Raw genomic sequence first — 12478 nt, forward strand, 5'->3', positions numbered from 1 at the left:
TTTTGTTTTATTACCGTTTAAAATTATGAATAATTTCACAAAAATCAAAAAGCTTTATAAAAAGGACGCAAAGTTTATTATTCTATACATAAATAAATACATTATATTTTCCCCAGTTCCTCTTGCTGAATTCGGTAGAAACGACGTAGTTTCAGCAGTAACTGGCTTTCCTTTTCATACACCGGTTACCGACCGGCTCAGAGTTTATCGTTTTCTGTTCAAACTTCAAAGCTTCTGAGTTTTGCTTTAAAGTTGGAACTCAAATCAACAGCTTTTTCAAATAAAAGTTTGAATCTTTCTTGCGACATTTTCATTCTTCTTAGTTAAAAAAAAAAAACAATCTTTCATTAATGGCTCACTAATTTATGTTCATATCCTCTATTCTTCATTGAGTTTTGGGTTTTGAAATAAACAATGAAGAAGTCTAAACTCGATAACTCCGCCTCACATACCCGGTTCGGTCTTGTTCAGTTCCTACTAGCTCTTCTCCTCTTCTACTTCCTCTGCATGAGCTTCGAGATCCCTTTCATCTTCCGAACCGGGTCCGGGTCCGATGACGGGTTGCCGAGACACATGGTTGTTGTCGGTAGAGAAGCAAACCGAGCCATTGTCGGAGAAGAAGAAGACCCGCATCGACCTTTCGAGGATCCGGGTCGGGTAAACCGGGCGGGTCATATCCACCGAGAGTTCAAAACCGTCTCTGAGATCTTCACCAACGAGAGCTTCTTCGACGCCGGCGGCTTCTCCGACGAGCTCTCCACCTTCCACGAAACCGTGAAGCACGCGATCTCAACGGGAAGAAAAATGTGGGGAAACCTCGGTTCCGGTTTAATCACCAAACCGAATCCGGTTAAAAACCGGACGGAGAAATGTCCGGATACGGTTTCGGTTACCGGTTCCGAGTTCTTGAACCGGAGCCGGATCTTGGTTTTACCGTGCGGGTTAACGCTTGGATCTCACGTCACCGTCGTGGCGACGCCGCACTGGGCGCACGCCGAGAAGGGTGATGATGGTAAGACGACGATGGTGACGCAGTTCATGATGGAGCTGCAGGGGTTGAAGGCGGTGGAGGGTGAAGACCCGCCTCGGATCCTCCATTTCAACCCGAGGGTTAGAGGTGACTGGAGCGGGAGGCCAGTGATAGAGCAGAACACTTGTTATAGGATGCAGTGGGGCTCTGCTTTACGTTGCGATGGTCACGAGTCTAGTGATGATGAAGAGTTAGGTATATACTATATAGTTTTTAATTTCGTTTCGTTAATTATTTTAATATATGAATGTTTGACCGTTTGTTTTAATCCGAAGTTGACGGAGAGGTGAAGTGTGAGGGGTGGAAGAGAGATGATGATGATTCTGATGAGTCAAAGAAGACGTGGTGGTTGAATAGGTTTATGGGACGGAGGAAGAAGATGATAACACATGATTGGCCATACCCTTTTGGAGAAGGGAAGCTCTTTGTTCTTACCCTTCGTGCTGGGATGGAAGGTTACCACATCAGCGTTGATGGAAGACATATCACTTCTTTCCCTTACAGAACCGTGAGTTTCTCTGTTTTGTTTTGTCCGAAACCGCTAGTTAAGGAATGGTTTGATATTGAATAGTGTAATGGTTCTTGCAGGGGTTTGTTCTAGAGGATGCTACTGGACTAGCAGTCAAGGGGAACATTGATGTGCATTCTATATACGCTTCCTCTTTACCTTCCACAAACCCGAGTTTCGCTCCTCAGAAGCATCTCGAGATGCAGAGCATGTGGAAAGCTCCTGCGTTGCCTGAGAAGCCTGTAGAGCTGTTCATCGGTATTCTCTCTGCTGGTAACCACTTTGCAGAGAGAATGGCTGTGAGGAAGTCATGGATGCAGCAAAAGCTAGTCAGATCATCTAAAGTTGTTGCCCGGTTCTTTGTGGCATTGGTAAGCACAAAGTGAAAATCATTTCAACAGTCATTAGAGTTAAACTGAATTTTGTTTATGTTGATTCATGTTGCAGCACGCAAGAAAGGAAGTCAATGTGGATCTAAAGAAAGAAGCCGAGTACTTTGGTGATATTGTCATAGTACCATACATGGATCATTATGACCTTGTTGTGCTGAAGACGGTTGCCATCTGTGAATATGGGGTTAGCACGGTGGCGGCAAAGTATATTATGAAATGTGATGATGATACGTTTGTGAGAGTAGATGCTGTGATACAAGAAGCAGAGAAGGTTAAGGGAAGAGGTAGCCTTTATATTGGAAACATTAACTTCTACCATAAGCCTCTGCGCACTGGGAAATGGGCTGTGACATATGAGGTAACAGTTTACATTTTGTAGTACCTGAAACTCAATAGAGCTGAACATGTAACATGAAAAAGGTTATGACAAACTTTGTTGCATCAGGAATGGCCAGAAGAGTATTATCCACCATATGCTAATGGTCCGGGTTACATCTTGTCATATGACATAGCTAAGTTCATCGTCGATGATTTTGAACATCGGAGATTAAGAGTAAGTTTACCTTTTTACACATTTGCCAGATTTAATTTTAGCATGTGTTGATATGGTCATTAGTACTTACTTTGTTATTGCAGTTGTTCAAGATGGAGGATGTGAGCATGGGAATGTGGGTGGAGAAGTTCAACGAGACTAGACCAGTGGAGGTGGTTCACAGCCTCAGGTTCTGCCAGTTTGGATGCATAGAAGACTACTTCACCGCTCATTACCAGTCCCCACGGCAGATGATTTGCATGTGGGATAAGCTGCAGAGACTAGGGAAGCCCCATTGCTGCAACATGAGATGACATAACATTGTTTCTGGCAAGGACTCTGGAATTTTTTCTTAGAAAGCAGATGGGAGTTTATGGAGCTAACTGTTTTAGATCTTTGTTTTATGTATAGAACAATCTATGATATATCTATATATAATACAATGAAAGGCTCTTCAAAAGTTGACAGTTCTTTTTGCAGTTCTTGCAAACTAGTATAATCAAGTGGTAAGTATGTGCTATCTCTCAATTCCTCACCAAGATGAGGATTTTGAATCCCTTAAGTTACTTTGTTTCATCTATATGCTAACATGCATGTGAACTTTATTTTGTCAAGATATTAAACAATTGTCTGCATGTCAAGATCTTTTGGTAACTGTAGTATGGGGACTTAAGGGATATGTATACTCACAAGAAAGTTAAAAGAGAACAGTTCTTTGATTTGTCCTGTTCCTAGATAAGATTGGCCAACAATGTTTTGGAAACTTATGATTTTAAAACCTTTTGGTGGTGACTATAATTTATAAGCAAGCATATGTCCCTGATCAATATGCTGAATGCTAATTACTGTGGGAAAGGATGCACCAAGCAGAGTTTAAGCATTTTCTTTTTTTAAGATCGTTACCAAACTGAGTAGCTGATTTAGCAAGCCATGTCAGATAGAATTATAGAAATAAGCATTTAGCATCGCATCACATGATTAAAGTCGGATGCTCATACATGTTGTCTTAATCACCACATTAATTGATCATCTATGTAATGAATGCGACTTAATGACAGAAAACGACCTCTTCCATGATTTGTAGCTACATTCAGGGCAGACTTGTGGATGATAACTATTCTTGTTTGCTAGGCTATATCCTTGGTTTAAATCTACAGAATGAGATTGGTTTTACTATATGCAATTAATCATGCATGAGTGAATTTTGATTTTTAAAGAAACCTTGGTTGTAGAGAACTTGGTTAGCCACAATAAATATTTGTTGCATTGGTCAATGATATTCAACTCCTAGTCCAAATACTAATCCCACCTGAGAAAAAATATAATATCAAAACTTTTAAGCCATCACTATTTGTTGGTAGGTCAGTCATTAAAAAACTCAAATAATTGAATCAGAACACCACATTTGACGCACCGGCCATGTGACGTGCAACGAAAAACACGCCCTTAATTCCTTTCTTTATTATTTTCCTCTCCTCAACTTTAACAACTTCTCCACTATATATTACACACACTCACCCCGAAAGTGAAATCACACTTCAGATCAATAAACACCATAAGAAAACAAAAGAGATGGCTCAGAACGATACAGTCAAGCTCATAGGTTCTTGGGCGAGCCCTTTTTCCATCAGGGCTCGAGCGGCTCTACACTTGAAGTCTGTCAAGTACGAGTACTCGGACGAACCTGATGTTCTCAGGTCAAAGAGTGAACTCCTTCTCAAGTCCAACCCCATCTTCAAGAAAGTCCCAGTTCTCATCCACGGTGATGTTTCCATCTGTGAGTCACTCAACATTGTTCAGTACATTGATGAAGCTTGGTCCTCAGGTCCTTCCATCCTTCCTTCTCATCCGGTGGAACGTGCCAACGCTCGGTTCTGGGCTCTCTTCATCGATGAAAAGGTAACAAAACTAGATTAATCTCCATGGATCTCTTAGTGGATTGATCTTACACACGCTCTGTTTTGCTTGCTAGAGTTGAAACTTTATATTTTTGAAGTTGAACTAGAAGCTTAGATCTTGATACTCAAATGTAGATCTGTTTGGTTTGAGATCCGGTTTACTGGTTAGTCTGTTTTCGGTATTTGGTTTCAGTGTTCTAAAAATCGATATATACACTAAACCGGTCATAAGCAAAACTATATTTTTTTAAAATCCATATATATACTAGGCATAGGCACTAATCGTTATAAAAAGATTATAACGTTTACTTACTAATCCTAGCCTAGGCGCTAATCGTTATAAAACAGTTATACACTAGGCCTAGGCACTAATTGTTATAAAACGCTTACCTAACAATTTCTTGAACATTGTTGGTATTCATCGACTGAAAACCTGGTTAAACCAAACTAAACATGAGAAAGTAGGCTATGTAGTGAAAGAGCTTAACGTATGTGTGTGCATGAAACAGATCTTTGGATCTTTGGAAGCCGTGGGCGGAGCAAAAGACGACGAAGGGAGAATGGCTGCGGCTGGAAAGCTGATGGAGAATTTGGCGATACTTGAAGAGGCGTTTCAGAAGAGCAGCAAAGGATTAGGGTTCTTTGGAGGAGAAAACATAGGCTTCCTCGACCTTGCATGTGGGACTCTTTTGGGTCCAGTGTCTGTGATCGAGGCGTTTTCTGGCGTCAAGTTTCTCCGGCAAGAAACAACACCTGGACTGATCCAATGGGGGGAGAAGTTTAGGGCTCATGAAGCTGTCAAGCCTTACATGCCTACCCCCGAAGAGTTCGTTGCATTCGCAAAGAAGAAGTTCAATGTTGAGTGATGGGCTTCTTCATAAGCAATGTGTTGAATCTGAAATAATGAATGATGCTCGTTGTCTTTGAGATTTTTTTTTTTGAAGTTCTCTCTGTATTTGCCAGAACTATAATAAAAACATGCCACTTTGGTATTTATTTCTACATTATTTTACATAATGAGATTACTTTTAACACTTTGCTTTATTAAAATTATTAGTTTGGAATTAATTGCACACAGAATAAATTCGGTACATGAAGTATAAAGGTAAAACTAATGTTTTTTATGTTGAAAATCATACTAAAAGTACTGCAGATTAGCATTTTGTAACGAAAGCTTAGATCTTGATACTCAAACCTAATAATTCAACTTTATTTTTTTTATTTGCTATAAATATAAATTATAGCAGTGTAAATCTGATACTGAGAATACATTTCCTTTTGTTCTTTTTGGTTACTAGCTGTTAGAGCAACCTTATTGGTAAAGTTCTAACATTGAAGTTCTAATTTAATTTATATTGTTATTTTAATAAAGTTGAATTATTAGATTAATTTTAAATATTTTTGTAAATATCATACCGCTGATATTTCATCTTCTCTCTTATTTTTTCATTTTTTTCTTTATTTTTTTTTTAATACTCAAACAATGGACATGCTCTAGCTCTTGAAATTTGAGAACTTACCAAAATGTTGGTAAAGAGTTTATTTTTGGAAACTGGACTCAATAACACAAGAAAATCTTTTCTCTTCCTATCTCTTTTTTCTCTCTCTAAAAATTAATTTTTCTTTTTTTAGTTATTCTACAAATAAACCCTTTGTTTTTGGAATACCCAATTCAAAGTTTTTTTTGGTACGGATATTTATTCTTTTATTTGAAATTGTAAAGTCTGATTCCGAGTTTGAAAGAGACTATGTATCTAACTCCTAATCTTAACAAACAAAAAAAGTTTTGGAACTTTACCATAGCATGTATGAAGATGATGTATTAAAAAAACAATGTGCCCTGAAATGAAAAAATCAAGAATCCTGGTTTTCAAAAAGTATATTGAATCGTGATCGGTAAATTGAACCGGTTTAATGTCTGGTTCGGTTTTAGAATCCCACCTGTAGAGAGGAGTGTAAACGGATAATTTGTTTATCCAAAAGGCCAGAAGGAACCAAAAGGGAAACACCGTGTGTTATTTAACTTGAAGTCTTGAATGATTGATGACGCCAAGCAAAATACAAATCTCGCTGTCTCCTTCAAGTTTCGATTGTCTCTCTCTCAAAACATCTTCAAACCCACAAGAAAGACAAAACTGTACGCGTAGAAAGCTCTGTTTTTTTCTGTTTGAAATGGAGAAGAAACTGAGATGTGTTCGGTGGGGTTATGAGGTTAACGCCTCTTCTGATCATTGCATCGACGCAATCGACTCCTATTTTCATCAGGTTTCCTCTTCGATAATCACCCTTTCCTTACAAAATGCTAATCTGCGCTCTGTTTCATGACTATTTTTGAGTTTCTGCTTTTATGACTTACTGTATCTGAATTTGATGGGTTTTAGCTACGATCTTGTGGGTAGCTTCTTGTTTGCGTTTATTCGGCTTATGCTTCTTAAAGTTTCGATCTTTGTGTTATTGATCGTGTTTCAGGTTCTGAGTTATGGGAGGAACAGGAAAGTGATTCTAGAAGCTCCACTCCACGACAAAGATTGTGTCTTGGGCAACATTTTAGCTGCTCACTACCTTTCCTCATCTGATCATCACAGAGCTAAGTCCTATCTTGAAGCTGCGACATCCAATCTTGTGAGTCTTTGTTGTACTTCTGATTCTACTTGCGGTTTGGAGGTATAATTCGTTCTATTTTACAGGAACAATCTACACCTTATGAGAAAGCGGTTTTCGAGGCTGTTAGTTACCTCATCTCCGTGGACAGAGATGATGACTTGGCTTTTGAGATGCACACAAAGGTTGGCTTCTCAATTCCATTGCCTATCAACTGACACTTGTTTGAATATAAAAACTGTGTGTGTTGCAGCTACTTAAAAGATTCCCAAAGGATTTGGTCTCTCTGAAGAGAGCTCAGATTTTGAGTTTCTACATGGGTCAGCCTGGTCCCTTCTTGGATCTTGTTCACCAGGTACTTCACTTCTCATCGACCTGAATGATTCACTGTCTTAAGGGTATTGTTTCATCTGCTTGATATTTTATAGGTTCTACCCGTAAATCAAGAAGAAAGTTACCTACATGGGATACTTGCGTTCCCATTGTTAGAACTTGGTCGAATGGAAGAAGCTGCGGTAGCTTCAAGGAAAGGCTATGAGATAAACAAAGAAGACGCCTGGGCACATCACTGTGTGAGCATCTCAAATAATTTTGAAACTTGATCACTTGCATCTTCTTTCTTCAGTTTCCATGTGATGCTTATGTTTTTGGTTGTTGTTGCAGCTGTGTCATGTTCTTCATCATGAATGTCGATTTAAAGAAGCAGTGGAGTTCATGAAAGGAGTCTCAGAGTCTTGGCCTTCTTGCTCATCCTTTATGTAAAGCGTTTAAGACTCTCTCTTTCACATATTATCATGCTCGTCTCTTATGATCTGGAACATGTATGCAAACTGTTTAGGTATACACACAATTGGTGGCATGTTGCTCTCTGTTACTTGGAAGGAGGGTCACCGATGAGTAAAGTCGAGGAGATTTATGATGCTCACATCTGGAAAGAGTTGGAGAAAGAAGACGCCGTTCCTCCTGAAGTAATCCTCGTTTCTATTTGAAGATTTATGATTTTGATTCTTCTATCAAGCATTCAACTGTCTGCAACTCTCTTTAGGTTTATCTCAATGCTCTTGGTTTGTTACTGCGTTTGGATGTAAGAGATGCTCTTGACGGTTCGTTTAAAGACAGTCTCAAACTCCTTGCAGGTCGTCTGACTGATCAGGTAAGCCATGCATTAATGATATAACGTCTCATATCGTTTGCAGTTATTATGCCTTCTCAATAGTTCTTGGCCACTTGCTTTAACGTTTCAGGCAAACTGGTATTTGGAGTGGCATCTTGATATATTGATAGTTTGGGCATTGGCGAAAGCTGGAGAGACATCAAGAGCTCATGAGTTACTCGAGGGTCTGAAGTTCCGGTTAGTGTGAATCTCTTCTCTTCTACAGTTTCTAACTGATACCAGATCTGTTGTGAACATGTGTTTGTTCTTGCAGAGTATCAAAGATGAACAAGAAGAAACAACAAGTGATGCAGAAAGGGATTCAGGTTTGTTTCCTTGTCTTTGACTGTCTTTTCCGTTTTAACACCTCCTTGATGTTAGTCTTGTTTTGCTTTCACATCAGCTTGGAGAAGCTGTGTATGAATACGCACAGGGTAACTACATACAAGCTCTAGAACTACTTGGTTCAGATTTTGACGCCATTGGTTACAAGGTAACTCAAAAACTGGATCAAACATACTGGATTCTCTTCTTTATTAACTGTTTGATTGTTACTAACAGATCATTGGGGCATCAGATGAACAAATAGATGTTTTCAACGAAATGTGGTGCCAGCTACTGCTAAAGACATGCCAACCCTCCACTGGTGCAGCTTGTTATAGATTCTTGAAATCAGTTACATTAAATATTTGGCTTGTTTAGTATAACAATAAACGCCCTTGGGTCTGATATGTGCAGCCAAAGAAGTGATCAGAGAGAGGATAAAGGTCAGAGATGGTGTTCCCTTCACGTGGCGTTTGCTGGTAAACATAATATGATAGTTTTGTCATGTGTCAATGGTTTCTTTTTTGGTGGTGAGAAAACACACGTGGTGTTTCTGGTGGCAGGAGAAGAGTTATGCCATGGAAGGCGATGCAGAGGCTGAGAGAGCAGGAGAGAGAGCTAAGAAACTGGAAGAATCTTCTTATTTCTAACTCTGCTTCTTCATGATAAATAACTCTTATGTGTGAAATCCTTTGGAATTGGTGTGTGCATATTGTTTTATAGTGTAAATACTAAACTAGATTTTGACCCGTGCGGAGGGTGTTTGTTTTCACTTTTCTATACATTAATTATTGTTTTAGAACATAAGTGGTATATATCTTTAATGTTAATCATATACTTAAATATTTATATAACTATTTCAAATACAATAATTTTTTAATTTACATGTTATAATTAATTAATTGTTTAAACCGTATTTATTTACCACTTCTTATTATATATTTATCTTATTGTATTTGCATTTAGTTATTAAGCAAATTAATATATTAATGAAAAAATATATTTAAAAATTATTTTGTATTTAATTTATGCTAAATTTTTACTCGTCTTTCAAAACTGGATTTTTTTTTACCAATATTAGATAATTTATTATTGTATATATAAAAGTCTAAGATATGTTAATTTTTAGACATGTATTATATAGTTTGTTAATTTTAAGCTATTCTATCATCATATTATATTTTAAATAAATAATTTATATTTATGAAAATAAAATTTATAAATTTATCAATTTAATATAATTTTATCATATTTATTTTAGTATAATAATTATATTTTAACATGATCATGACTATAAAGTAGATAAAATAGGATATAATTTATTTATTTTCATTTTTAAACGATAACTTAAAATACATTAAGTTATTGTTTAAATATTTTTACACAGATTTATTAGAATTTTTAAAATATAATATATAAATATATATTATATTTAAAATGAAAATATATTATGATTAAAGTAGTTACAAATATTTTATATTATTAACTTTAAAGAAATACATGTTAATTTTTATACATGTATTATATAGTTTGATAATGTTAACCCATCTTACCAACATATTAGATTTTATTTTTGAACATAAATATTTTATAATTACGAAAATAAAATAAATAAATATAAAAATTTAATACAATTTTATTATATTTCAAGGATCTTATGGATTTTAATACGGCAATGCTTGGAAAGCAACTATGGAGACTGATAGAAAAGCCAAATACTCTCTTCTCAAGAGTCTTCAAAGGACGGTATTACAGGAATGCTTCACCCCTGGAACCGATTCGTTCTTCTTCTCCGTCATATGGCTGGAGGAGTATTATTTCTGCTAGATCTCTGGTTTGTAAAGGACTAATTAAACGGGTGGGAACAGGTTCGTCTATCTCTGTATGGAATGATCCTTGGATCCCAGCCACTCGCCCGAGACCAGCAACCAAAAATTTTCCCAACTTTTATCCGGATCTTACAGTGGATTCCCTCATAAATTCGGAATCTCGCTCATGGAATTTACAGGTAATTAGGACTCTTGTGGATCCTACGGATGCGGAAATAATTGAAAGTATTCCTTTAAGTAGGAATCAGTTTGAGGATAGGAATGGATGGCATTTTACTAAAACTGGAAAATATTCAGTCCAATCAGGCTATCAAGTGGAACGGGTCTATCCGGATAAGGAAAAACCGCCAGTTTTTTATGGCCCTACAGTGGATATACTTAAAGCTTTCTGTTGGAAAGTTCGGTGTCCCCCAAAAATAAGGCATTTTTTATGGCAACTTCTCTCAGGATGTATATCGGTCATGAAAAATCTCAAGGCAAGAGGGATAAATGGAGATACATATTGTGCTCGATGCGGAGAACCTGAAGAATCAATTAACCATGTATTTTTTGAATGTCCACCGGCACGCCAAGTGTGGGCATTATCCAAGATTCCGTCAGCTCCGAATTTTTTTCCTATTTCTTCATTGTTTGCTAATATGGATCATCTATTTTGGAGAGTCCGGCCAAAGATGGATGATCATCAGTTTGCATGGATTTTATGGTATATTTGGAAAGCTCGAAATAACAAAGTTTTCAGTAATTTGGATATTGATCCGAGGGATACTCTTCAATTAGCTGAAATAGAATCATCACTTTGGGCAGAAGCACAGGTGGGAAATGACCCAACGAGAGGGCTCTCGGTACAGACCAATGTTCCCCTAGTGACACAAGGTCGATGGTGTTTTCTAGATGGTTCATGGAAGGATGAGGATACATTCTCAGGACAAGGCTGGTATAGTACTTTACCAGGGTTTGATGGGCTGCTAGGGGCAAGGAATGTAAGGGCATGTCTTTCACCCCTTCATTCGGAGATAGAGGCGTTGATTTGGGCAATGGAATGTATGAAGAATTTAAGACAGTTTCAGGTAACGTTTGCAACGGATTGTTCTCAATTGGTGAAGATGGTTTCGGAACCAGAAGAATGGCCAGCATTCGAAAGCTATTTGAAAGACATACAGTTTCTCAAAGGAAGTTTCCTCAACTCAGATATCGTTCATGTACCTCGGACAGCGAATCTTCGGGCGGATAGTCTAGCACGCAGTGCTAGGAAACAATCGTCCTTTGTCGTTCACATGGATGCGGAGTTACCGATTTGGTTTACAGAGTCAACATGAGTCTGTAAATTCTTTGCTGTCAAAAAAAAAAAAAAAAAAAACAATTTTATTATATTTAGCTCAATATAATAATTTTATTTTAATATGATTGATTATGATTATATAATAAATAAACTATTATAGATTTTCTTTATTTTTAATTTTATATAACTGATGTATAATAATATTTTAAACTAATTTCGAAATTAGCAAAAATATTTAAATATAATTTCGAAAATGAAGATCTTGTAAAACTCTTTTTAAACAGATTTGTTAGAATTTTAAAATAAATATATTTATATTTAAAATGAAAAGATATCAAAAGATATTATGATTAAAATATTTTAAAAATTCTATTTATTATTAGTCTGAACTAAAATATAATATGAATTTCTATGAATAGGTCCTTTAGGTCCATTTTTAAGAAAATCACACATGAATCAAGGTTGTGACTTCTGTTTTAATATATAAGATAGAAGACACTTTTACTAGTAGCCGGGAAACAAAAAGTGTTTCAGAACACAAAACACATACTAAACTCCAGTTTGGGGCTTCAAATAGTAACTTTTGTCTGAACGTAGATAGTTCAAGGAAGTCAAAAGCTTACATCCTCAAAACACAATGAATTTTCCATTTCTTTTTCTTTTGTCATGGCACATGTAGAGCACGATTGGAAGGAGTTGTACTTTTATTTTTATTTATTTTTGCTGTAAATTAAGCTTACAGGTTTCTTTTGTTGTGGCTGTAGATTTTTATGTTTTAAGATTTTAGTTGTAAGAGCATTTCCAATGAAGAATTTTAGACTAGAATCATTAGCAACATAATATTAAAATATTTGGTAGGGTTTACATTTTGTTAAAGATTGGATATTTAAAATATTTAATTAAAACCGGATTGTTAGTGAATCCTTACACTA

General features: G+C 36.6%; 4 protein-coding genes across 5 annotated transcripts; all 4 read left to right on the plus strand.

Moving 5' to 3' along the window:
* The first annotated feature begins 89 nt into the window (after positions 1–89).
* Positions 90–2975, plus strand: LOC103829223 (hydroxyproline O-galactosyltransferase GALT4). Its single transcript, XM_009104880.3, has 6 exons — positions 90–1225; positions 1306–1538; positions 1619–1909; positions 1986–2288; positions 2376–2483; positions 2567–2975. Exons 1-6 carry the CDS (start codon positions 415–417, stop codon positions 2774–2776), a joined length of 1956 nt encoding a protein of 651 aa, XP_009103128.2. The 5' UTR covers positions 90–414; the 3' UTR covers positions 2777–2975.
* A 918-nt stretch (positions 2976–3893) lies between these two features.
* On the plus strand, positions 3894–5394 carry LOC103829224 (glutathione S-transferase U13). The gene is made up of 2 exons (XM_033274977.1): positions 3894–4361; positions 4870–5394. The coding sequence occupies exons 1-2, from the start codon at positions 4035–4037 to the stop codon at positions 5224–5226; spliced, it is 684 nt and encodes a 227-aa protein (XP_033130868.1). The 5' UTR covers positions 3894–4034; the 3' UTR covers positions 5227–5394.
* Positions 5395–6328: 934 nt separating this feature from the next.
* On the plus strand, positions 6329–12133 carry LOC103829225. Of its 2 annotated transcripts, XR_004449231.1 has the most exons (15): positions 6329–6625; positions 6830–6982; positions 7048–7146; positions 7215–7316; positions 7390–7533; positions 7625–7719; positions 7800–7929; positions 8007–8114; positions 8206–8312; positions 8389–8440; positions 8518–8607; positions 8676–8760; positions 8853–8917; positions 9002–9166; positions 12035–12133. XR_004449231.1 is itself a non-coding variant. In XM_018652749.2 (14 exons), exons 1-14 carry the CDS (start codon positions 6404–6406, stop codon positions 9086–9088), a joined length of 1539 nt encoding a protein of 512 aa, XP_018508265.1. In that variant the 5' UTR covers positions 6329–6403; the 3' UTR covers positions 9089–9187. The 2 variants fall into 2 exon arrangements, 1 of the variants encoding a protein (XP_018508265.1); XM_018652749.2 differs by lacking the exon at positions 12035–12133 and having other exon boundaries at positions 9002–9187.
* On the plus strand, positions 10084–11624 carry LOC117126583. Its single transcript, XM_033274976.1, has 2 exons — positions 10084–10446; positions 10565–11624. The coding sequence occupies exons 1-2, from the start codon at positions 10434–10436 to the stop codon at positions 11581–11583; spliced, it is 1032 nt and encodes a 343-aa protein (XP_033130867.1). The 5' UTR covers positions 10084–10433; the 3' UTR covers positions 11584–11624.
* Positions 12134–12478: the final 345 nt, after the last annotated feature.

Source organism: Brassica rapa, chromosome A07 (assembly GCF_000309985.2).
Source record: "Brassica rapa cultivar Chiifu-401-42 chromosome A07, CAAS_Brap_v3.01, whole genome shotgun sequence".
In the NCBI taxonomy this organism is placed as follows: Eukaryota; Viridiplantae; Streptophyta; class Magnoliopsida; order Brassicales; family Brassicaceae; genus Brassica; species Brassica rapa.

Excerpts from the sequence above, each read along its gene's own strand:
- LOC103829224 (XM_033274977.1), top strand. The coding sequence starts at position 4,035 with ATGGCTCAGAACGATACAGTCAAGCTCATAGGTTCTTGGGCGAGCCCT. Across the intron at positions 4,362-4,869 it reads CTCTCTTCATCGATGAAAAG|ATCTTTGGATCTTTGGAAGC; the intron begins GTAACAAAACTA and ends TGCATGAAACAG.
- LOC103829225 (XM_018652749.2), top strand. The coding sequence starts at position 6,404 with ATGACGCCAAGCAAAATACAAATCTCGCTGTCTCCTTCAAGTTTCGAT. Across the intron at positions 7,147-7,214 it reads CTTTTGAGATGCACACAAAG|CTACTTAAAAGATTCCCAAA; the intron begins GTTGGCTTCTCA and ends TGTGTGTTGCAG. Across the intron at positions 8,608-8,675 it reads TTGACGCCATTGGTTACAAG|ATCATTGGGGCATCAGATGA; the intron begins GTAACTCAAAAA and ends TGTTACTAACAG.
- LOC103829223 (XM_009104880.3), top strand. The coding sequence starts at position 415 with ATGAAGAAGTCTAAACTCGATAACTCCGCCTCACATACCCGGTTCGGT. Across the intron at positions 1,539-1,618 it reads CTTCTTTCCCTTACAGAACC|GGGTTTGTTCTAGAGGATGC; the intron begins GTGAGTTTCTCT and ends TGGTTCTTGCAG. Across the intron at positions 2,484-2,566 it reads TTGAACATCGGAGATTAAGA|TTGTTCAAGATGGAGGATGT; the intron begins GTAAGTTTACCT and ends TTGTTATTGCAG.